Below are 25322 nucleotides of genomic sequence, written 5' to 3' on the forward strand. Positions count from 1 at the left end.
CTTTACTGCAGAGTGAAGAGTCCGGACTGCACGTTTCCCACCTTGATGTCCTGAATGTACATTTGAAGATTACTTCCCGGAGCAAGGCAGCACTGTCCACATCCAGCCCAACCTGACCCGAGCCCGAATGCTGGACCCGGAAGAGAGACCCGACTCTATCCAAACTTGACACCAAGACCAATTAAGGGCCTGGGGAGCGAAAAATCCTGCCCTGGCTCCCCAGGCCAGGTGGAGGCAGGCTCGCCACCAACTTTTCAGCCAGTGGGTGGGGTCACCTGCCCAACTAAATGTTCCGGCCATGATTTCTTTGCTGCTGTTAATTGCTTGGCACACATCTATTGTTATCTCCTGACTGGTTGAGAAATTGAGTTAAACATAAGCAGGTGCCCCAGCATTCTGTAAGAGTTCAATAACTGTAGATAGATTTCAGAACACTTTTTCCTTTATCTTTCAGTTTTGTGTTGATAATTGACTTGGTCAGCATTGTGAACATTTGTGGGGTAATTTTACAGGCCCACCAACTTCACCTGCAGGTGGCATGTATCAGAAATGCTAGTTTGCACTGAACATGATTTTCCTACTATTACATTGTATTTACAGCACAGAAACAGGCCATTCAGCCCAATGGGCCCATGCTGGTAAAATGAATGGTCAGAAAATCATCTGCCTCTCTGAAGGTTTTTGACTCTTTGCTGAAGAACAGTTCCATAGGCACTAGCTGCCCACTGGTACTTCAGATGGTTGAAAACTTAGCAGGCTGTTTGACGGTAGAAGACTGATTTCATTCTCAACTAATATCCACACACAAACTTCTGATAGGGGATCATGGATGGCAAATAGTATCAGTTGCCTTGCAGCAGGGTTGTAAATCCAATTTTTAGAAATGGGTTAGGATTTTACAGAAAGAGATATTTTCCCTTTGCCCAATGACTAACCTGTATTTTGTTGATGTGCTATCAATTTTATCAATTTCTAGCAAAAGAGTAGTGGAAATCTGGAACTCTCTCGCTCTCAAAAAGCTACTAAGGCTAGGTTAATTGAAAGTTTAAAAACCGAGATTGATAGATTTTTGTTAGTTAAGGATATTAAAGGATTTGGAACCAAGGCGGGTAAAAGGTATTGTGATACAGATCAGCTATGCTCGACTTGAAAGGCAGAATAGGCTAGAGGGGCTGAATGGCTGTTCCTATGTTTCTATGTCTGAAGCTAACATGTATTTTTTATATTTATTTTCAGGGCTTCAACCAGAAGAAATCGAAGCTGGCAAAATTACTTCTCCCGAATCAATTTCATTACCACCTGATCAATTAACTGAAGAGGTGACACCTCTAATAGGTTCCAAGATTCACCTTGTACACATTCACATTGATGTGTCAGAGGATAATGGAATAGAGGGCAGTGGAGAATTTGATTTGCATCAATTTGCATTTGAGCCACAAGGACCAACAGCAGCGACAATAGAGGATGTCCCTCCATCACTCAGCTTTATAAGTGGAAAGAGCCGGATGGAATTTGACCCCCCATACAAGAAACTAAATGGGGAGGAAGCAAGGGGAGACCAACTGGAAAGTGTATCACCCACCATAAGTGTAATACAAGATATGGATATTACAGAAAAACACAGTGATATCAAGACTCATTTAATGATTGGAGGTGAAATTGCAGGTACACAGGAACTAGAAATCTCGACAGAGAGATTGAAAGTTGTTTCTACCGATAAGGAACCTGAAATTCCAGGAGTCACAGAAGACCCATCAAAAATTCATTCTGGGGTAGAAGATGGAGAACAATGGATCATCTCATCAGTCACGCAGGATGCCCATTCAACCAGAGAGCCTCAAGCGAAACCCAGAGTAATTTCAGTAACGGAACCATTGAAAGAAAAGCATCAGCATCGTGTTGTTACAACTGCATCAAAAGGCATTGTTTCACATACAGCTAAAGCAAAGACTACAACAACAGAAACAGTGGTCTTACTAACAGAAAGGATCTCAGCATCAGAAGAAATTGTTATTCCAACAGACAAAGCAGAAAAAAGACTCCATTCCGCTGAGTCTGATGATAGTGCATCATTAGAAGTATTTAGTAGACAAGAAGAGGTTGAGAGTTCTGGTGAAGGCCATGAAACTATTAGTCAGGAAGTTTCAGATGCTTTGAGGGAAACAACTACAGAAACAGTTATTGTGAAGAAACCAGGAACACATTCAGAAATTTCTGAGAAAACATCACACCTAGGAACTGCAACACCAACTGAAACATATACAGATATGTCAACTGCTTCATTCGCAGTTGATGAGGGTTCTGGTAGAGAAATGGCTGGCCTTGTGTCTGATACTAAGTTAAGTGTATCCAGCATCACTTTGCCATCTCCAACCAAGGGAGACTGGAGAGATATTGGACATCAGCATGGTGTTCTAGGGACTGTTTCAGAAAGTATGCAAAAGGAAATCAAAGATGTAACAGCTACAGAATCTTTTGGGAGAAGAGTTAGCAAGACATCAAAACCAGAAGAAAGTATGGAGGAGCAAAAACTTGAAATGGATTCAACTACACCAACAAAATGGGCTACTACAAAATTTGGCAGTATAAGTTTCAAACCTGAATTAGAATCCCCTGCAGTGTCAAAACCTATAGAGAAGAAAATACAACACATCAAGGAGATTCAAGAAGGCACAAGCACTATGACAACATCTGTAGAGTTGGGAGATTCAGGTGAGGTTTCTAGCAGTGAGTCTATTAGTTTATTACATACAGGGGTGACTACTTTGATTGGTGAGAGGGAAACCCAAAACACAGTCACTTCAATCCCAACAAAAGCAGATGTTGTTACACTTGGAACTGACAGAGGGGCAGGAGTATTCACTTTGGCAACAATGGAGCCAACAACAAAGATGAAAAAACTGACAGAACCTTCTGAAAAATCCAGAAAAACGGAAGCACAAGTCATTCCATTTTCAGATGTAGAGAGCTCTGGTAAAGAAATATTTAGCATCAAACAAGTTGTTCATCTAGTTCCAGATGATTCTACTTTAGAAATGAGCAGCAAAGTGGTTCCAGTGACTAGCAAAACCTCACAGGATGGGGAAATCCTACATACTGTTGTTACAGCTGATCACGATGGAGCAGCTGGTATATCCACATCTGGATTACCAGAGACAGAATCAGAGATGGGAAAATTGTTGATAAAAGTACATACTCAACTGGAAGGCAAATCTCCAGCAACAACTTTGGTTGGTGAGAAGGAAACTATTGATACATTAGTTTCAGTGGCAACAAAATCAATGGATGTGGGAGTTCCCCATGTTACTGTCACATCAGCAATTGAACAGAAGTATCAAGAATCCACATCAGAAACAACAAAAGTGATAACGGAGATGGAAAAACTACCAGGAAAAAAGATGGTGAAGCCTTCTGAGAAATCTCCAGTAATTAAGGAAACCACGAAAACAGAGAAAGAGTTGCAGAAACCAACTCCTTTTGCAGATATAGAGAGTTCTGGTGAAGAAATATTTACCATCAAAGAACCTGTCCGGCCAGTTCCAGATGTTTCTACTTTAGAAATAAGCCGTCAAGTAGTTCCAGTGACTAGCAAAACCTCACTGGATGGGGAAACTCTTTACACTGTTGTTAGAGCTGCTGGTGATGGAGCAGCTGGAATATCCACAACTGGATTACCAGAGATGAAATCGAAAACGGAAAAATTGGTGGTAAAAGTACATACACAACCAGCAGGCAAATCTCCAGCAACAACTTTAGTTGGTGAGAAGGAAACTATTGATACATTAGTTTCAGTGGCAACAAAAACAATGGATGTGGGAGTTCCCCATGTTACTGTTACACCAGCAATTGAACAAAAGTATCAAGAATCCACATCAGAAACAACAAAAGTTATGACTGAGATCAAAGAGCTGCCAGGAAAGGTTATGGAGCCTCCTAAGAAATCTCCAGCAACTGAGGAAACCACGAGAACAGAGAAAGAGTTGCAGAAGCAAACTCCATTTGCCGACATTGAGAGTTCTGGTGAAGAAATATTTACCATCAAAGAACCTGTTCGGCCAGTTCCAGATGTTTCTACTTTAGAAATGAGCAGCTGGGTAGTTCCAGTGGCTAGCAAAACCTTACTGGATGGGGAGGGTGTTCAGACAGCTGTTACAGTGGCCACTGATGGAGCAACTGGAATATCCACAACTGTATTACCAGGGACAAAATCCGAGATGGAAAAATTGTTTATAAAAGTACATACACAACCAGCAGACAAATCTCCAGCAACAATTTTGGTTGGTTATAAAGAATCTATTGATACATTAGGTTCAGTCACAACAATAGCAATGGATGTGGGAATTCCCCATGTTACTGTTACACCAGCAATTGAACAAAAGTATCAAGAATCCACATCCGAAACAACAAAAGTGGTCACAGAGATCAAAGAGCTGCCAGGAAAGTTTATGGAGCCTTCTGCGAAATCACCAGCAACTGAGGAAAGCATGAAAACAGAAAAAGAGTTGCAGAAACAAACTCCATTTGCAGATATCGAGAGTTCTGGTGAAGAAATATTTACCATCAAAGAAGCTGTTCGTCCAGTTCCAGATGTTTTGATTTTAGAAATGAGCAGCCGTGTAGCTACAGTGACTAGCAAAACCTCACAGGATGGGGAAGGTTTTCAGACAGCTGTTACAGCTGCACCTGATGGAGAGACTGGAATATCCACATCTGGATTGCCAGAGACAGAATCGGAGATGGAAAAATTTTTGGTAAAAGTACATACACAACCAGCAGACAAATCTCCAGCAACAATTTTAGTTGGTGAGAAGGAAACTATTGATACATTAGTTTCAGTGGCAACAAAAGCAGTGGATGTGGGAGTTCCCCATGTTACTGACACACCAGCAATTGAACAGAAGTATCAAGAATCCACATCAGAAACAACAAAAGCAATGACAGAGATGGAGAAACCAACTGGAAAAAAGACGGCGAAGCCTTCTGAGAAATCTCCAGCAACTGAAGAAACCATGAAAACAGAGAAAGAGTTGCAGAAGCAAACTCCTTTTGCAGATATAGAGAGCTCTGGTGAAGGATTATTTACCATCAAAGAACCTGTCCGGCCAGTTCCGGATGTTTCTACTTTAGAAATGAGCAGCCCTATACCTCCAGTGACTAGCAAAACCTCACTGGATGGGGAAACACTTTATATTGTTGTTACAGCTGCTGGCAGTGGAGTGGCTGAAATATCCACATCTGGATTACCAGGGACAGAATCGGAGATGAAAAAACTATTGGCAAAAGTACATACACAACCAGCAGGCAAATCTCCAGCAACAATTTTGGAAGGTGATAGGGAATCTATTGATACATTGGTTTCAGTCACAACAAAAGCAATGGATGAGGGAGCTCCCCACGTTACTGTTACACCAGCAATTGAACTAAAGTCTCAGGAATCCACATCAGAAACAACAAAAGTGGTCACAGAGATCGAAGAGCTGCCAGGAAAGGTTATGGAGCCTTCTGAGAAAACTCCAGCAACTGAGGAAAGCACAAATGCAGAGAAAGAGTTGCAGAAACAAACTCCTTTTGCAGATATCGAGAGTTCCGGTGAAGAAATACTTACCATTAGAGAACCTGTTCGACCAGTTCCAGATGTTTCTACTTCAGAAATGAGCAGCCCTGTAGCTCCAGTGACTAGCAAAACCTCACTGGATGGGGAAAATCTTGATACAGTTGTTATAGTGGCCCCCACTGGAGAGGCTGAAATATCCACATCTGGATTATCAGAGACAGAATCCGAGATGGAAAAATTGTTTATAAAAGTACATACGCAACCAGCAGACAAATCTCCAGCAACAACTTTGGTTGGTGAGAAGGAAACTATTGATGCATTTGTTTCAGTCACAACAAAAGCAATGGATGAGGGAGCTCCCCACGTTACTGTTACACCAGTAATTAAACAAAAGTCTCAGGAATCCACATCAGAAACAATAAAAGTGGTCACAGAGATTGAAGAGTTACCAGGAAAGGTTATGGAGCAGTCTGAGAAAACTCCAGCAACTGAGGAAAGCACGAAGACAGTGAAAGAGTTGCAGAAACAAAGTCCATTTGCAGACATCGAGAGTTCTGGTGAAGAAATGTTTACCATTACACAATCAGTATGGCACGTTCCAGATATTTCTGTTTTAGAGTTGAGCAGCCGTGTTTTTCCAGTGACTAGCAAAACCTCACAGGATGGGGAAACTCTTCAGACAGCTGTTACAGCTGCACCCAAAGGAGAAGCTGAAATATCCACATCTGGATTACCAGAGACAAAATTGGAGGTGGAAAATTTTTTTGTAAAAGTACATACACAACCAGCAGACAAATCTCCAGCAACAACTTTGGTTGGTGAGAAGGAAACTATTGATACATTAGTTTCAGTGGCAACTAAAGCAGTGGATGTGGGAGTTCCCCATGTTACTGACACACCAGCAATTGAACAGAAGTATCAAGAATCCACATCAGAAACAACAAAAGTGATAACGGAGATGGAAAAACTACCAGGAAAAAAGGTGATGAAGCCTTCTGAGAAATCTCCAGTAATTGAGGAAACCACGAAAACAGAGAAAGAGTTGCAGAAACCAACTCCTTTTGCAGATATAGAAAGTTCTGGTGAAGAAATATTTACCATCAAAGAACCTGTCCGGCCAGTTCCAGATGATTCTACTTTAGAAATCAGCCATCAAGTAGTTTCAGTGACTAGCAAAACCTCACTGGATGAGGAAAGGCTTCATACAGCTGCTACAGCTGCACCGGATGGAGAAGATAGAATATCCACATCTGGATTACCAGAGACAGAATCAGAGATGGAAAAAATGTTTATAAAAGTTCATACTCAACCAGCAGACAAATCTCCAGCAACAGTTTTGGTTGGTGAGAAGGAAGAAACTATTGATACATTAGTTTCAGTGGCAACAAAAGCAATGGATGTGGGAGTTCCCCATGTTACTGTTACACCAGCAATTGAACAAAAGTCTCCAGCACCCACATCAGAAACAACAAAAGTGATGACAGAGATGGAAAAACTGCCAGGAAAAAAGATAGTGAAGCCTTCTGAGAAATCTCCAGCAACTGAGGAAACGACAAAAACAGAAAAAGAGTTGCAGAAACAAACTCCTTTTGCAGATATCGAGAGCTCTGGTGAAGAAATATTTACCATCAAAGAAGCTGTTCGTCCAGTTCCAGATGTTTCTACTTTTGACATAAGCCATCAAGTGGTTTCAGTGACTAGCAAAATGTCATGGGATGTGGATGCTGTTCACACAGCTGTTACAGTGTTCCCCACTGGACAGACAGGAACATCCACATCTGGATTACCAAAGACAGAATCCGAGATGGAAAAGCTATTGGTAAAAGTACATACACAACCAACAGATAAATCTCCAGCAACAATTTTGGAAGATGATAAGGAATCTATTAATACATTAGTTTCAGTGGCAACAAAAGCAATGGATGTGCGAGTTCCCCATGTTACTGTTACACCAGCAATTGAACAAAGGTCTCCAGCATCCACATCAAAAACAATAAAAGCGATGACAGAGATGGAAAAACTACCAGGAAAAAAGATAATGAAGCCTTCTGAGAAATCCCCAGCAACTGAGGAAACGACAAAATCAGAAAAAGAGTTGCAGAAACAAACTCCTTTTGCAGATATCGAGAGCTCTGGTGAAGAAATATTTACCATCAAAGAAGCTGTTCGTCCAGTTCCAGTTGTTTCCTCTTTTGAAACAAGCCGTCAAGTAGTTCCAGTGACTAGCAAAATGTCATTGGAAGCGGAAGCTGTTGCTACAGTTGTTATAGTGGCTCCCACTGGAGAGGCTGGAATATCCACATCTGGATTACCAGAGACAGAATCCGAGATGGAAAAATTGTTTATAAGAGTACATACTCAACCAGCAGACAAATCTCCAGCAACAACTTTGGTTGGTGAGAAGGAAACTGTTGATACATTAGTTGCAGTGGCAACAAAAGCAATGAATGTGGGAGTTCCCCACGTTACTGTCACACCAACAATTGAACTAAAGTCTCAGGAATCCACATCAGAAGCAGCAAAAGTGATCACAGATATGGCTCAGGTGCCAGGAAAAGGGGTTTTGATGCCTTCTGCAAAATCTGCAGCAACTGAGGAAACCAGAAAAACAAAGAACATTTTGCACAAACAACCTGCAGATGAGGAGAGTTCTGGTGAAAAAGTATTTAGTGCTGTATCAGCTGCCAAAGTATTCACAGAGGTTTCCTTTTTAGAAACGAGTAGCAGTGTACCATTAATGACTACAAGTGTTCCAGTGGATGAGGAAAGTCCTCATGCTGCTGTTACACCTGCAGCTAAGGAAATGATGTCTACAGAGGCAGAACTATCCAGAAAATCCTCGACTGAAAAGTCCACTACATCACCAAAAGAGACAGCCACAGAAATTCCATCTATGGAAATTGAAAGTTCAGGAGAAGAAATTTTCAGCAATGCATATGTTCTGAGATTAGTCACAGTTGCTTCTGATTTAGATAATGAAAATAAGACTAGTGTTTTCACATCAGAACCTATCGAACGAATCATGGTGACCAAGGATCAAATTGAAAAACTATCCCCAGTATTTTTAAGTAAGGAATCTGTGGAAATTGAGCTGAAGACCGAAACAGGTACAATGGCACAGAAACTAGAATTAGTGTCAGAAGAAAGTGTTGAAGAAGTTGAGCAAGATCATGCTTCAATATCTGTTTACCCTGGGGATGGAGGAGACAGTGAAAGTGAAGAAGACTCAAGTGAGGGGACAAGTGACAGCACAATGCAGATAACTGAAGGAACTATGGAAGTAAGCTTAGACACAACTACTTCATTAAATGAGCAGGAAGGCTCTGGTGAAGATATTCACAGAATAGAATCCCAACAAGAAGGGGAAGTTCAACCAACTATGGCTGCACATGAGGAAGGAACTGACACGTCCACATCCAAAGCATTTGAGAAAATTGAGGTTACGGGTGAACCACAATCAAAACCATCTGTAGAATACCCTCGGCAGTCACCAACTCCCAGGGAACCATACATATATGCTCCTGATGGAAGCAAAAGAATATTCTATCCTTTTACAGAAGAAGAAAGTTCTGGTGAATTAACAAAGATTAATCTTGACATCAAATTTTCTACTACTGTTTCTGCTCTGACTAATGAAGTGTTCTTAGCAAAAGAACCTAAAGTATATGTTAGTAGCACACATGCAAAGGAAATCTCACCAGTAACTACTGAAACTCCTGTTTCAACAGAAAAAGTAAAGGATGCATTTCAACCTAAGATGGTTCATAGGACAAGCATCAAAGCAGTTGACGAAATGAATTATACACAGCAAATAATTCATAGCACTGCGAGCAGTCAAATGGATCATAAAAAAATTGAAACGTTGCTAAAAACAGTTACAGCAGAGCTGAAAGAAACCCAAGAGGGAACTGTAAAACCTTACAGCAAGACACCAGGAAGAATAGCTATTGTCCTTGATGGGCAAGATGACCAACTGCCAGAAGATAAAGTTAAAGATAGTTTTCTTGTATCTCAAAATATTAGTGTAATTTATGTTAGTGGTAAGGAAAGTGAAATCAGTATTATAGAAGAACAGAAATTTGGAACTACCACAGCATCAGATTTTATAATTGATGTTGACAAGAAATTAAGAGATGAGAAAGAAGAAACAGGAAGTGGAAAAGAAGTAAAAATTGATGAGCTTTCTCCAACTCATTTGCCAATTCATAGCACTACAAAAAGATTGGAAATTGAACAAAGTGAGGCAGTAAAATACATTGCCACCGACGTCTTTAATAATATACTTGAGACAGAGGTTGCTGGATCTGGAGATTTGTCTTCAACTTCAATCACAGTAACACCAGAACAAAAAAGAATAATCAGCACAGCTGGCAGAACAGTTTCCTTAGATAAAATTGGAAAAGAAGTGCCTGAACCACAGACAGAGAAGGACATATTGCCATTGTTTATGAGTACAATTTTACCACAACAGGTTGCAGATATCTCTCTAGAAACTGTATCTATTTCACCCACTGAAGACACCAGGCTGAATGTTTCACAAATAATTTCAGGTAAAGAAGAGGGTGAGATTTACACATCCACTGTGCAGACTTCTTTGAAGGATGTAGATGGTCCAAGTACATTTTCAGAAAAATCAATTACTTATCAAATGGTCAATGATTCAAAGGCCCATGCAAGTGAAGAATACATTCATTCTACAACAGAATTTAAGGACATTGAAGGCTCACCAGTATCCAGTTCATTACAAGAGGAATTTTCTGGAGATGATTTTGTAAGTACTGAAGGTAAAACATTTACCCACTTGCCAGATAAGGCTGCCCCTTCTACACAGTCTTCATCTCAACTTGGTTTTAAAATTACTAACACAGTACGTTTACCAACAAAAGCAACTTCTGCGTATTCTTCTGAAGAACAAGCTCTGATTTTGACACAGATGCCTACAGAGCATGCTGATGTATCTACCAATAACTTTATCTCCTCATCTGCATCTACATATGCAAAAGAAGGCATATCAATAGATTTATCAGAAAAGAAGCATGATGAGGAATTTGTGAAAATTGCAACAGCACAACTAACAACACAAGGAATTAAATTGGAAGATCTGGAAAGTTTGCCTTCACCATCAACCTTTGAAAATTTTTCTACGGAAGAAGAGATAGGAACAAGTCAGATAATTATGCAACCAACTATTAGTGACAAAGAGCTTATACAGACAATGGGCAGGAGGACTGAGGAGACTGTGCCAAATGCAACATCTTCGATAGAACTTGATTTGAAATTACAACACGTAAAAAGTTCTGCAACACACTCAGTTCCCATCAAAACACATGAAAAAGAATCATTTGTGCCACAGACAACTGCTTACCCAAGCATTATAGATAACATTTCTTTCCATGACAGTGAAGGACATGCCAAAGAACATTTTATAGGAACAATACTGCCACCAGATCCACACAGTGCTGCACATGGAGAAGTAGAAGCTTCACCAGCACAAAATAATTATGTTGAAATTTCCAAAGAGACTGTAATCAGTGCTACATCTTTATGGCCATTTACAGAACAAAAGGTTGAAAAGGATATTACAGAACCTGCCAGAGCCACAACAGTATCATCCTCTTTACATGAGATCACTTCACAGGAACTGAAATTATTTGTTAAGGAAGATCTCAAAAATACAACAGTAGTGTCACTTCAGATGGATACAGAATTAAAGGAACTCAAGACTTCCCCTTCAATACCGACATCACCTTCTGTAGACCGATCTCTAATAAGTGGCACTGACATCCACACAGATGTTTCTCCATCACCACCGCTTGACAGACCAGAAGAGTGGAGATCTACACAGGCAGCTCAATTATTGATAAAGAGTACTGATGATTCTGGTAAAATTATCTTTGATTTGGTACAAACTGACAACAAAACAACTGAAACAACGCTGGCATTGACAACTCCCTCGAGGATCACCTCTGAAATGGAGTCTTGGCAACATAGTAAAACGGGTGAACCAATAATTGCTGGTGAGCAAGACGATGGTGAAACTGTTCATGTACCAGGTATGAAATATTAGTCTGTCTACTTCTGCCTCCAGATTTTTAATGTCAAATGGTGATGCAAAGAAAAATACTGTTTTGAGAATATTTAGTGTAAAAATCACATTGCTTCTGATAATTTATATTCCCAAATATTTTTAACTTTAACAGACACTTTCTGAATGAGCATTCCTGGGACAGAATCTTGCCCATTGGGAGCTCAGTATTGGGACATGGATAGAAAATGGGAATTCCACCCATATTTTCTTGATAAGTGCTCCCAGTAGGCAAGGCTCTGCATTAAGAGTGATTGTTCATTCAAACTCTTAATTCCTTCAACAGAGAAATTTTACTGCCTGTCTGGAAGGTTCTGCCAAATGAAATACTGAACAAAAATAGAGTGCAAGTAGATCTGGTCTTGCCCCACATAAATACACCTAATATAGCCTAGGTGTGACATAGATGGAAACTGTAGAAAAGTCTATTAATTAGGTCTGTCTTGTAGGAAGAATACTTTGAGATTTAAGCTAATTACCATGTTTTTTTTACAATCAATGCCAAATTTGGCTTTTGAGTTGTCCATAAACCGATTGAACTACAAGGACTCATTTAACTATTGACTCACCAAGAGGATAGCTAGTTCTCAACAGAAAAAAAAAGCTGGAAATATTCAGTAGGCCAGGTAGCATCTGTGGAGAAAGAGAAGTCAACACTTTGGGTCTAAGATCCTTCCTCAGGACTGCAAGATATTACAGAGGAGCAGAATTTAAAACAGAACAGAACAAGGAAAAGGGGGCAACGAAGAGGAAAAAAGCACACACACAGGAAAATAAGTAGAATGAGTTATAAAGTGCTTGGATGGAGAATATATGATGTTTAAATAGAAGAAGAGACAAAGGGCGGCACAAAGAGAAAAAAACAAAAGACATGGGGTGGTGCAGTGGTTAGCACTGCAGCCTCACAGTTCCAGTGACCTGGGTTCGGTTCTGGGTACTGCCTGTGCGGAGTTTGCAAGTTCTCCCTATGACTGTGTGGGTTTCCGCCAGGTGCTCTGGATTCCTCCCACAGCCAAAGACTTACAGGTTGATAGATAAATTGGCCATTGTAAATTGCCCCTAGTGTAGGTAGGTGGTAGGAGAATAGTGGGGATGTGGTAAGGAATATGGGATTAATGTAGGATTAGTATAAAGTATTAGTATAGTTGGTTGGCACAGACTTGGTGGGCCGAAGGGCCTGTTTCAGTGCTGTATCACTCTATGACTCTAAATACAAGACAGAGGAACTGTGTGAAAAAATAAAATGGGGAGAGGTAGAAAGGGAAGCATGAAAAACAGCAAAACAAAATAGGCTGTAGTGGCCTGGGATGCTAGTGACATTAGTCACCACCAATACTGTTTTAACAGAGGAACCCTCAACTCAAGTACCAACCCACTCCTTTCCCCCATCCCCAGAAATGTCAGCAAAACTTTCCCACATTGTTAACATCTACTGCCACAGAGAAAATGGAAGCTGTGGTTAAGGTATGAAGTTGCAAAGGTCAGAAAGCCGCAAAGAGCCTATTAGAAAGATGAGGGGCTGTTCCTCGATCTTACATTGACCCTCATTGGAACAATATAGGTCAAAGACAGAGAGGTCAAATTAGGACAGCGAATTAAAATGGTAAGCAACAGGCATCTTGAGATTGCACTTGTGTACAGTTTAGAGATGTTCAGCAAAGTGATCACCTAACCTGCATTTGGTTTCCCCAATATAAAGGAGACTGCACAATGGGCGATGAATATAGTACATTAGGTTTGAACTGGACTGAACAGTTTGACGTACAACTAATAATAACTTTATTATACTACTTCTATCTAATGAATGATAAGATGAATGTTAACTTAATTTTAACAATAAAGTTTTCAGAATTACAATAACAGTATTAACTGTCCACTAACTAAACATAACTCATCTTAGAATTACAGTATTATTGTCTTATTTGGTTTGAATTTAATACATCATAACAACAATAATAGGTTGGATCTTGTTCTAAAAATAACTATGTGTTACTGATGCATGCCATTTTAAATGTGCAAATCAGCCAGCAAATTCAATTAATTAAGAGATATACTGTGAGTTGCGAATTGCCAGAACTTGCTGATTGATTTACACCACTCTGCCGATTGCTTCGCACAAATGGCATCTTATCCTTAGCCTCCTTGTTGTAAGAACTCGTTGAATTTGCACATTAATTGCCCATTAAACTCGCTGTAGAAAGTTAAGTCTTGTAATTAAGAGCATAAGTACTTTTTAAATGATGTGATAATTGTTAATGCAATGCAATGCTAATCAACATCTTTGGCCCAAAAATTGAACAATTTAAACATGGAATCTCATTCCTTCGGGTGATAAATTGTTCTTCTAGATTTTCAAAATGTCAAATTTTAAAATTAATTCCTTTTCTTAACTTTTCTGTCTCTTTTCTCTCCCTTAATCCAATTTTTCTTTACCTCTTTTTATGCCTCTTTCTGTACCTGATTTGATTCTCATTTACCCTCCTTCTCAGTCATTCTTCATTTTTTCTCAATTCTTAAATCTCCGTGGTTAAGGAAATTGACTGTTAATCCCACTGTTCACTGAGGTCCCAGATGCCCCATTGCCGTCATCATGTCATTACGGTGCAAACAATTCTGCTTTTGCATCTGTTAGTTCAAGACTCAAGAATATTCCAACAATTCATCTGTTGTCATCTTTTCTGGTTTGTTGTGTTCAGCTAACAGCTTTCAAATACTTACACTATTACATTATAAGCCATTGCAACCAAAGAGACTCTGTTAAACTCAAGTGTTTGAACATAAATCAATACTCCTGGTTACAGATACTTCTTTCTTTCAGTCATTTCCTTACTAATTTTCCTGCTCATATCTTCTCAAGTGTATTTTCTTTGACTTCAACTCAAATCTTCTGATTGTTGAATTCTGGGGAAGGTACTTTTTGTCATAGCAAGATTAAAATATTACTTCAGGCAATCTGACCATAAAATCACTAGTCTCCAAAGTTGGAGTTTCTGCTAATTCTACACAAGCACACTTGCCCATATACTTTAGTACTCAGATATTTTTTTCATAAACATCTGCTATTAATAACTAAAAAGAGTTCTTTATTAGATCAAACTCTTCGATTATCAAGAAATGCTGGAAATACTCAGCAGGTCTGGCAGCATCTGTGGAGAGAGAAGCAGAGTTAACGTTTCAGGACCTGAAACATTAACTCTGCTTCTCTCTCCACAGATGCTGCCAGACCTGCTGAGTATTTCCAGCATTTCTTGTTTATATTTCAGATTTCCAGCATCTGCAGTATTTTGCTTTTATCTTTGATTATCAATGTCTCTCAAGTTTCTGAAACCTTGTGAAACATTTAATGACGATGTTAACCCTTTAATGGAAGGTTGGCTGTAGCTTTTTCTACAGTTTGAACGCTGGCTGTCCTCCGAAGAGAAGGAAATCCACTGATTTGCATAAGTTGGAATCCATAAAAGAGAAACTGAAATTAAGAAATCATCTTATAAAAAGTTCAGTAACCTAAATTCCATCCAATATGTACCACTGGAACTAATAGTAGCATGTAGCTGCGATTATTCATGTTTTAATTTTTGTTAGGCCCTATCAGCAACATAATGGCAAAAGTCACAGGCTAAAATGTAACCATGTAACCTTCTCCTGTACTTCATGCTTTCAGTTGTCATAGTGCAAGTTAATCCTTGTGAAGAACATCCTTGCCAACATGGAGGCAGTTGTTACCCACGGGAAACTAGTTATATTTGCACCTGTTTGCCAGGATTCACTGGCGAGCACTGTGAAATAGGTAAGAGCAGAAGTGGACACCTCGATGTTCAAATGATGTATAATGCTTTAAACTATTTTTATTGGAAATATTTTAGGAACATTTTGGAATGCAAGCATTATAGGAATGTTATGTTTTAATCATAGTTTCAGTAGATGTGCTTCCACACGTAATGCAGCAATCTGATTCTGTTTTCAATAAAACACCGGAAACTGCTCCAGTGCATGTCATGCACGCTCTACTGATGTTACCTGAAGTACACTCTCATATCTAGCATTCAAATGCCAAACTAGATGCAGATGTTATAACTGATGCTACAAATCTTAACTGTGGGAAACAATTCAATATATCACAGAAAAATGTAAAACGTATGTCCTGGAATGTTCAAAAATACTTTTTTCATTAATTTAGAATTCTGCAGTGCTCACCAGCATAATGGCAATCTTCATGAATGCACTCGATGGGTTGAATTTTATTCTTGTGGCGGGGGCCCTTACGACAGGCCGGAAAGCTAGAGGTGACCCCGCCTCGACTGTTTGCAGGACACACAGCTGCATTTTATGTCTAATTGGCTGCCGTTGGGGCTGCTGTCCCTTTAAAGGATGGCCACCTGCCCCCCAGGAGTTGCCAGCCAATCGAAGGGCCTACAGTTCAGCAGACTCAGCAGCGCCATTGGGAGCAGTGGGCACTACTGGGACTGTACCTAGGAGAAGAGGATGCCATGGAACGATGGAATTATAGCAAACCTTCGCCATCCTCTTTTAAAATTTTAAAAACACTTTCCCAGAGGCAGTCAAACCTATTTCATTGCTGCAGTCACCTAAGGCTCGTAATCAACCATTTTACACCCCATTCAAGGTAGGCTGCTCAGCACAGGCTGGACCCGCACTGGGAATCCCCAAAATGTGATAATTAGTCTGATCCTGAAGATCCCACTAAAGTTCATACCAGCCAATTTGGACAGGGGTAGACCACCCCCCCCCCCCCACCCCCATGCTAGCCTTCCACAAAAGTGCAAATCCCACCTTTGAAGACCACTTGGTCACTATATGTAGAGAAGTTACATTAATTATGTAATATATGTATTCAAAGAGAATTAAAATATTAATATCTCCATAGAGTCATAGAGAGATAGAGCACCGAAACAGGCCCTTCGGCCCACCGAGTCTGCGCTGACCATCACCTCCCATTTATACTAATCCTACATTAATTCCATTTTCCCTCTCACATCCCCACCTTCCCTCAATTCTCCTACCACCTACCTACACTTGGGGCAATTTTTACAATGGCCAATTTACCTATCAACCTGCAAGTCTTTGGCATGTGGGAGGAAACCAGAGCACCCGGAGGAAACCCACGCGGTCACAGGGAAAACGTGCAAACTCCGCACAGGCAGTACCCAGAAGTGAGCCCGGGTCGCTTTTTTCCAGAGAGAACCACCACAGCCTCTCGACCTTATTCTTGTGACTGAAGTCCCTCATCCCTGGAACCACTTTCATAAATCTTTTCTGCACTCTCTCTAAAGCCTTCACATTCTTCCTAAAGTGCAGTGCCTAGAATTGGACATAATACTTCAGTTGAGGCCAAACTAATGTCTTATAAAGGTTCATCATGACTTCCTTGCTTTTGTACTCTATTGATAAAGCCCAGGATCCATATGCTTTTGCCACTTTCAATGATTTGTGCACCTGTACCCTCAGGTTTCTATTCTTGCAGCCCTTTAGAATTATACTCTTTAGTTTATACTTGCAGAGACTCGCAAAACATTTGCAGTGAAATAGTATCTTTATTGTAACAGTACTTCTTTAAATCCCCATCACATGCTGTACCCATCGCATTCCTGTCATACCCATCCCATCCCCACCCCCCACACCATCCCCTCACGACCCCCCCACCCCTTCCCCCCACTATCCCCCACCCCCTCCTCCAACCCCTCCCTCCCACTGCCACCCCCCCACCCCCGTGCTGTCCTCCCCTCACACTCCCACACTGTCCCCCACCCCCCCGCTCATTCTTTCGACTAAAATGTATCACTTCACACTTCTCTGCATTATATTTCATCTGCCGCATGTCTGCCTGTCCCGTCAGCCTGTTGATGTCCTCATGGAGTCTTATCACTATCCTCCTCACAGTTCACCACACTTCTAAGTTTTGTGTCACCTGCAAATTGTGAAACTGTGCCCTGTACACCCAAGTCCAAGTCATTAACATATCAAAAAAGCAATGGCCCTGGTACAAGCACCCGCGGAACATATACTTTCTATGCAAGATAAAATGGTCATCAAATTCACTGTAAACTTTACTGTCATGATGTAATGTTTTCTCAGTTGATTTTATACATGTTATTTTAAAAAACTTCTGAAACCTGTGTAGCCAAACTAAACTGTATAGCAAGACTTGTGAAAAAGTGACAGCTTTTAAATCCGGAACATTTGGAATATCAACCAAATTAATTAGCTACTGCCAATCTCTACTTTTTCAATTGAACCAACAGCTCTTTTGTGGCACACATCTGTGTAATGCCATTTTACAATAGAGAAGTGAAACAAACAACTGCGATTTATAAAATCTCTAACATAAAGCATTTTCTCCATTATCATGTTTTCCCTTACTCGTGTTAAAAAGTCGCTGCACTTCAGGTGAAGACCAGCCTATCAGTATAGCCTTCGGTGGCCCAAAAAATGGTCACAGTGTCTCAGTACTCTGAAACCATCTCTTCTACACCATCCTCACCATCCTTCCAACCACACGTGCTGGACTTAAAGCTCAGCTGCAGGTCAAACAGGACACCAGGACTGCAAATAGGAGGGAGTGGGACATGGAGTCAGTGGTAAAGAAGTCAAACTTGTGGCCGGTGCTGAAAAATGACAGCTTTGGTCTTTCTTTTGTTGAGCTAGAGGAACTTGGGACACATCCAAAAGCAGAGAGGGAGTGGACAGATCGAGGTATCACTGTTCATGTCAAAATCAACAAAATGCCTGTGGATATTGTTGCCAAGCGGGCATTGTAGGAGCACTATCACCCTAAAAAATGCAGCGGTTTAAACAGAAAGCCCACCACTTAAGCAGGGCAAACTGGAAATGGTGACAATGTCATTCATGTCCCGAGAACAAATTAGAAATGCAGATAAGGAAAAGGGAAGGAAGTAAAGGTAGCTCATTTGGGGCAACTATAGGTAGGTGTTGCTCACAAGCAACTCCTCACCTCTAACTTTCAATCCCTCTGGAGGAAGAGACTGACATTGGCACCTAAGAAAATGACTCGGCATACCTTCAGCTTCTAACTCGAGTCCTATCACAATGGGACAAAAAGCTAACAAAAGCACAATGAGATTCATAGCTCAAGATTTCCCTCCTATTTGAAATATAAACTACATACTCCTACAAGTCATTCGTAAATAACCTAGTACATAATCCTTATGAGATTTGGTGGTACAAAGAACAGTACAGCACAGGAACAGGCCATTCGGCCCTCCAAGCCTGCACCAATCTTGATACCTGTCTAAACTAAAACCTTCTGCACTTCCGGAGTCCGTATCCCTCTATTCCCATCCTATTCATGTATTTGTCAAGATGCCTCTTAAACATCGCTATTGTACCTGCTTCCACCACCTCCCCCGGCAGCAAGTTCCAGGCACTCACCACCCTCTGTGTAAAGAACTTGCCTCGCACATCCCCTCTAAACTTTGCCCCTCGCACCTTAAACCTATGGCCCCTCGTAACTGTCTCTTCCACCCTGGGAAAAAGCTTCTGACTATCCACTCTGCCCATGCCACTCATAACTTTGTAAACCTCTATCATATCGCCCCTCCAGCTCCGTCGTTCCAGTGAAAACAATCCGTGTTTATCCAACCTCTCCTCATAGTCAATGCCCTCCAGACCAGGCAACATCCTGGTAAACCTCTTCTGTATCGTCTCCAAAGCCTCCACGTCCTTTTGGTAGTGTGGCGACCAGAATTGCACGCAATATTCTAAGTGTGGCCTAACTAAAGTTCTGTACAGCTGCAGCATGACTTGCCAATTTCTCTACTCTATGCCCCGACCGATGAAGGCAAGCATGCTGTATGCCTTCTTGACTACCTTATCCACGTGTGTTGCCACTTTCAGTGACCTGTGGACCTGTACGCCCAGATCCCTCTGCCTGTCAATACTCCTGAGGGTTCTGCCATTTACTGTATACTTCCCACCTGTATTAGATCTTCCAAAATGCAATACCTCACTTTTGTCCGGATTAAACTCCATCTGCCATTTCTCCGCCCAAGTCTCCAACCGATCTATATCCTGCTGTATCCTCTGACAATCCTCATCACTATCTGCAACTCCACCAACCTTTGTGTCATCCGCAAACTTACTAATCAGACCAGCTACATTTTCCTCCAAATCATTTATTTATACTACAAACAACAAAGGTACTTTTACAAATAACAAACTATCAAGTACATTAAAGTGGCAGAGCGCCACAATTTTCTTAGTAACCAGCGGGGAACAGGAGCAAAGAGAAGTCAGCACAATAAAATGCAAATCCTGCACTCTGACAAATAAAACAGGATATAATGGAGTATACTGCAGCTGTAGCACGATTCCTTAGACAGTGAGATCCCAATTTTCACTGGCCATCATCAATAAAGAAGGTAATAAGGTTGGAAGAAATTTCTCTTTCTGGTTTTAAATGGGTTTAAGCTTTAACTGAATTACATAAAAATAATAATGGGAACAACAACTTTAAGTAGTAACCTTAATACTTAACCATTTTATAACAATGGAATCAAATCCTATTTTTCTTTCAGGGTGAATTTAATATTGAGAGTCCAATTGAATTTTCTTTCACTTGATGATCAGTCTACCATTGCATTGCTCATGGTTAGTCAGAGGAACTGGCAACTTTTAGGTGTGTTTGTTGTAACCGGCTGAGAGAGGTTAGGATGGCTTGTCAGGAGCGGCACAGTGGCGCAGTGGTTAGCACCGCAGCCTCACAGCTCCAGCGACCCAGGTTCAATTCTGGGTACTGCCTGTGTGGAGTTTGCAAGTTCTCCCTGTGTCTGCGTGGGTTTCCTCCGGGTGCTCCGGTTTCCTCCCACATGCCAAAGACTTGCAGGTTGATAGGTTAATTGGCCATTATAAATTGCCCCTAGTATAGGTAGGTGGTAGGGAAATATAGGGACAGGTGGGGATGTGGTAGGAATATGGAATTAGTGTAGGATTAGTATAAATGGGTGCTTGATGGTCGGCACAGACTCGGTGGGCCGAAGGGCCTGTTTCAGTGCTGTAACTCTAAACTAAACTAAACTAATAACAGGCTGCAAGTCATTCATTTAAAGAGGTAACAGCGCCATCATCTGGAGAAAGTAAGAATAGCATCTTTAAAAATGCTACTTCTGCAAGAAGCAATGGGCTATAAGAGTATTAGAGCTGTACATTGCTGTCAAAGGACAGAGGACATTATAGTGTTGCCAACTCAATGCTTTTATATATGTAAAATATAGATATATTTCATATGCAGGGGAATACAACTATATATTTGTGCTATAAAAACAGAAACTGCTGGAAATACTTAGTAGGTCAGGCAGCATCTGTGGAGAGAGAAACAGATTTCATGTTTCAGGTGCTAATAATATAAAAAGATCCAATTGTGAATAAATACATACAAATATGAGTTTCAGGATCTATTGCTACACTGAGATAGTGATTATTTGCCTAAGGCACCCATTTAATAATAATCTTGGGGGACTACCTCTGAAGTGTCCCTTTTATGGGAGTGTGAAATATCCAACTGAAGCTTTGGTTGTCTCGAAGAATTTGTTCCTGGTTCTTTGAATTTTATTAGATATTGCATTTACTTTGGGTTTCAAATTTCTTCTAAATTAATCTAGAGAACGCTCAATCTTTTGAATTCTATCTGGCAGAAATAGCACTAAGTTTTGAAGTATTTTAAGAGCTACTGTATGTTTATATGAAGATACTGGAAGATTCAGTATAGTCTTGAGCAGTCATGCTATCCTGATTAATTAGGGCTGCTTCCAGTTTTCGGAAATTGGGCCAAACCTTCAAAGAAGCCACTTCCTGGCTTGCTCTTTGAAGAAACATGGCCAATCCAAAAAGTTTGCTTTAATTACTGGCTGCTTTAGTTCTGGTGGGCATAACAAGACATAGTAATTGTGAAAGCAATGCTTGGTTTAATTGACCACTAAACAAAATAATCCACTTATATTTCATACAGATATTGATGAATGCCAATCTAATCCTTGTCGTAATGGAGCCACATGTATTGATGGTACCAACTGTTTCAGTTGTATCTGCTTACCAAGTTATGGCGGTGGTCTGTGTGAACAAGGTAAGCCCAAAGATGTATTAGCTAAACAATCCCATTGTTTGGAGTGTTCAGGTGAAGTAACCAGAGCAGAATTTTTCACGTCTATTTAATCCATTTTCTATCTGCAGTGGTGGGGTGATGGTGATTAATAACATTATTATTATATCGCTATGATGGGGGTGGGGGGTACAAGCAGAAGCAGCCTGCCAGATACTTTGTAGTGAAGACATCCCACTTTAAAGCCTGAGGTAGGTTCAGGCTCGACAGTCTGAATGACCTACTCCTGTTCCTATGTTCCTATTACGTCAACAATAGAATTGTGCAGTGTGTGCCTTACATAAATCCTCACTGACCCTAAGAGTTTTAATTGAGCTTCCCCAATAGCTTAGTTAGGCTCCAGGTTTGATCCCAAGCTGTGCTGCATTAACTGATCTCAAATGAATGTCAGTAGGATTCTATAATTTCCTCAGTGCACCTGAGCTTGGAAGGAAAAATAATCAACTTGGCTTCCTGCTCTTAATTGTTCTCAAGTGACATTTGCAGAAAAGTGGATGGAATAATGGACTGTGATCCTCAGAATGCTGTTAGAAATCCTGGATTTCCGTTCAAGAAAAAACAAATTTGAATATTCAGCCATCCAAAACCAGTGGTTCTAATCATAAATGGGCAGAATAATGAAATGCCATCTCCAAAACATCAATCTAGATGCCTGACATGATAATGTGGGGACAGGAGTTCAAATCCCACCACAACAGCTGGGGAATTTAAATTCAATTAATTAAATAAAATCTGGAAGTAAAAAGCTGGTATCAGTAATGGTGACCATGAACTTATCAGGAAATAACGATCTGATTTACTAATGCCCTTTCGGAAAGGAAATCTGGCCACTATGTGAATTCATATCATTGACTCTTAACTACCCTCTGAAATGGCCTAGCAAGCCATTCAGTTGTATAGGGATGGGCAATAAATACTGATCTGGCCAGCAACACCCACATCATGTGAATGATTAGAAAATCACATTGCTGTTTGCAGTACGCAAATTGGCTGCCACACTTCCTACATTACAACAGTGACTACAACTTAAAATGATTTGTTGGCCGTAAAGTTTTTGGGACATCCTGAAGTTGTGAAAGACATTATATAAATGGAAGTTTTTTTAATATGTTAAAGGCACTATATAAATGCAAAAAAGTTGTTGTTGCTAATGATCAGTCCCAGCTGTGATATGCCGCACAATCAAATTGTCTGCTGACACTCTCTGTCTAGGCTTATGTTGGCAGAATGTTCACTTGGATGAGGCCTTTAATGAGTGCCTGGGAAATCTGGGCAAGATGCACTTAATAAATTACTTTCGAGACCAGGACATTTTACATTTGAATCTTAATGTTTCTGCAATGTTGACTGAGATCCAAACACCACACTATGGTCAGTCTCTTTGCACACTTTGTTAGCTCCAGCTGCACTATTTAGCAATCTGCAAACTGTTAAATGAGCTAGTGCCAAATTTGCAGACAGCCGTTGAAGTCATTCTCTTCAATGTAATTTAAATTTAAAAATATTATGTGGTGTTGCCAGCAGACCTATTGCAATGCAAAGTAATTTCTTATGGACAAAAGTCCCCTCTTAATACTGATGTAGAAGGTGGTTATGGATTTAGACATAAAGTAAGAAATGAGCTGAATTATCCCACGTCCAGCAGGCAATACAATTCTGTTCAGTGAGAGCGAATATGCAGCCAACACACTTGATGCTAGAATATTACATCTGCAGGCAGGAAATGTGTTTGATTCTTGAAAAAAAGGTACATAATTAAGTCTCTTGCTTTTGAGGAAACCCATCTGTGTATGTTGTGGTTTTTGAAGCTTTGAGTTCAGAATTTCTGTTTGCATCTAAGCTTCACATTCATGACCACACATGTTTTAAAAAGACATTTTTCCCTGTCCTCAAAGGGTTAAATATTCTGCTAACCTGGCAAAGCTATAGCCACAATAATACATCAGGATTTCCATCTTCCTATAGACAGTCTTTTGGAGGGGAGGCAAGTCTAGCAAGGGAAAGATCCTTTCCCACATTGCATAAGTGTGCTTCTTAGCCAAGAAACGACACTCGTGGTATCCATGGACATGGCTGCAAAACAAAATAAAACTGCAACATCAGAATGCCTATACACAGGTTTTATATTTATATGATAATCTGTTCTTCTTGATCCAATTCTTTTTTAAAAAAACAGTAACTTCTCACCTGAGAAGTTGTCTGTTTTCTCAGCAGTAAATCAGGCGTGAGACTGTAAACTCCATTTATTGTCTGCTAGTCTTGGGATGTAAAATAGCTCAGACTTTAGGACCCAGCAGAACTTTCTGGGCAAAGCATTACATGCCAGATTTCCACCACATCAGACAAAAATGTATTTCAAAGCACAGACATAGCAGTCTGGTGTGAGGATACGACCACAGGAGTGGAAGTCATCACAAAATATAACAGAATCTATAGCTCAGTACCACATAGATTGTGATAAGTGACCTTTGGAGGTTATATTTCAGGGGAAAAGTAGGTTTCCAAATTTGAATTGTGTCTGTAGATACTTATCTAGGAAATGCATGCTAAATCTGTTAGTCACATGTAATTCAGAATTGTAAGAGTTCTAAATGTGTAGAAATCCTTTTATGGCAGTGCTGTTTAAAGGCATTAGTCCTGATTGCTGTTCTCCTTTGTTCAGTATGTTGGTTCACTTACTTTATAGGAGAAGATAACTCTGTGGGTTAGCAGAGTGCTGATAATATTAAGCACTCTCTCTGCAGTTTCACATCCATGCATTTAATTTGTCAATCAGTTTTTTGGTAAAATAATTACTATTGTACTTCAAAATATGTGTATTCACAGAGCTCCTTTATGGTGTCCTGTTAACTTAAAGAAATCTTCTTAAAAATGTAGCTCCCACATTACATTGATGTTAGTGTATTGGTTTCTTGAGAGGAAGTGTCCCCTCACTGTCTAGGGTTCCCTAAAACATAGCAAATGCTTTGCATAGATAAGCAAAGGAGGATAAAGCTTATAATTGCTCTCTAAACAAACCAATGCTATAGAGTAGACAGGCCATAGGAATGAACTTGCATTTATATGGTACAGTATCATGCCCTCAAGCCATCCCAAAGAACTTCACATCCAATGATTACTTTTGAAGTGCAATCATTGTTGTTACGTTGACATCTAGGGGTTGAAATCCATCTTGGACAGTGGTACAAATGAGCATAATTCACCGGTTACCCGTAATGGACCCCACCCGATATTCAGTTCTATTGACTTCTGATACCAATTGGGTAGTTTGCCTCTGTACTCTCTGAGTATTCTTCATTTGATGAAGTGACTGAATTCACAATAATTCACAATTCAAATTGTTTGAAGCTCCAATTACAGCCAGCATTCCATCATACCTGGCTGCTGTGATAATCATGTTTTTAATTTCAACTGGAATATGGCAAGCTAAGGCCACAATTATGGGCCGGAATTTTACATCGCTCCAACGAGCCAGATGATGGCGGTTGCCAATTAACGGCCACTTTAGGGCCTTTGCCCATCTCCATGCGGATTTTACGCGTGGTAAGCGG

At 40.3% G+C, this 25322-nt stretch overlaps 2 protein-coding genes across 3 annotated transcripts in view; both read left to right on the top strand.

Moving 5' to 3' along the window:
• LOC137368594 (mucin-17-like) overlaps positions 1 to 8583 on the top strand; it is a 117349-nt gene extending 108766 nt beyond the window's left edge. Inside the window, exons 6-7 of the mRNA XM_068028741.1 lie at positions 1237 to 8492; positions 8560 to 8583. Of these exons, the coding sequence (XP_067884842.1) occupies positions 1237 to 8492; positions 8560 to 8583 (7280 nt within the window). The remainder of the gene's footprint in view (positions 1 to 1236; positions 8493 to 8559) is intronic.
• The window catches only part of LOC137369063 (brevican core protein-like), a 212996-nt gene that overhangs the window by 141604 nt on the left and 46070 nt on the right, over positions 1 to 25322 (top strand). The window contains exons 1-3 of one of the 2 annotated variants that reach the window (XM_068029642.1): positions 8620 to 11607; positions 15301 to 15426; positions 21622 to 21735. In XM_068029642.1, the coding sequence (XP_067885743.1) occupies positions 8667 to 11607; positions 15301 to 15426; positions 21622 to 21735 (3181 nt within the window). In that variant the 5' untranslated portion in view covers positions 8620 to 8666. Of the gene's footprint in view, positions 1 to 8619; positions 11608 to 15300; positions 15427 to 21621; positions 21736 to 25322 lie in introns of those variants that run through there. The other variant, XM_068029643.1, reaches the window with a different exon arrangement.

The sequence above is a fragment of the Heterodontus francisci genome, chromosome 4 (genome assembly GCF_036365525.1).
Source record: "Heterodontus francisci isolate sHetFra1 chromosome 4, sHetFra1.hap1, whole genome shotgun sequence".
NCBI lineage: Eukaryota > Metazoa > Chordata > Chondrichthyes > Heterodontiformes > Heterodontidae > Heterodontus > Heterodontus francisci.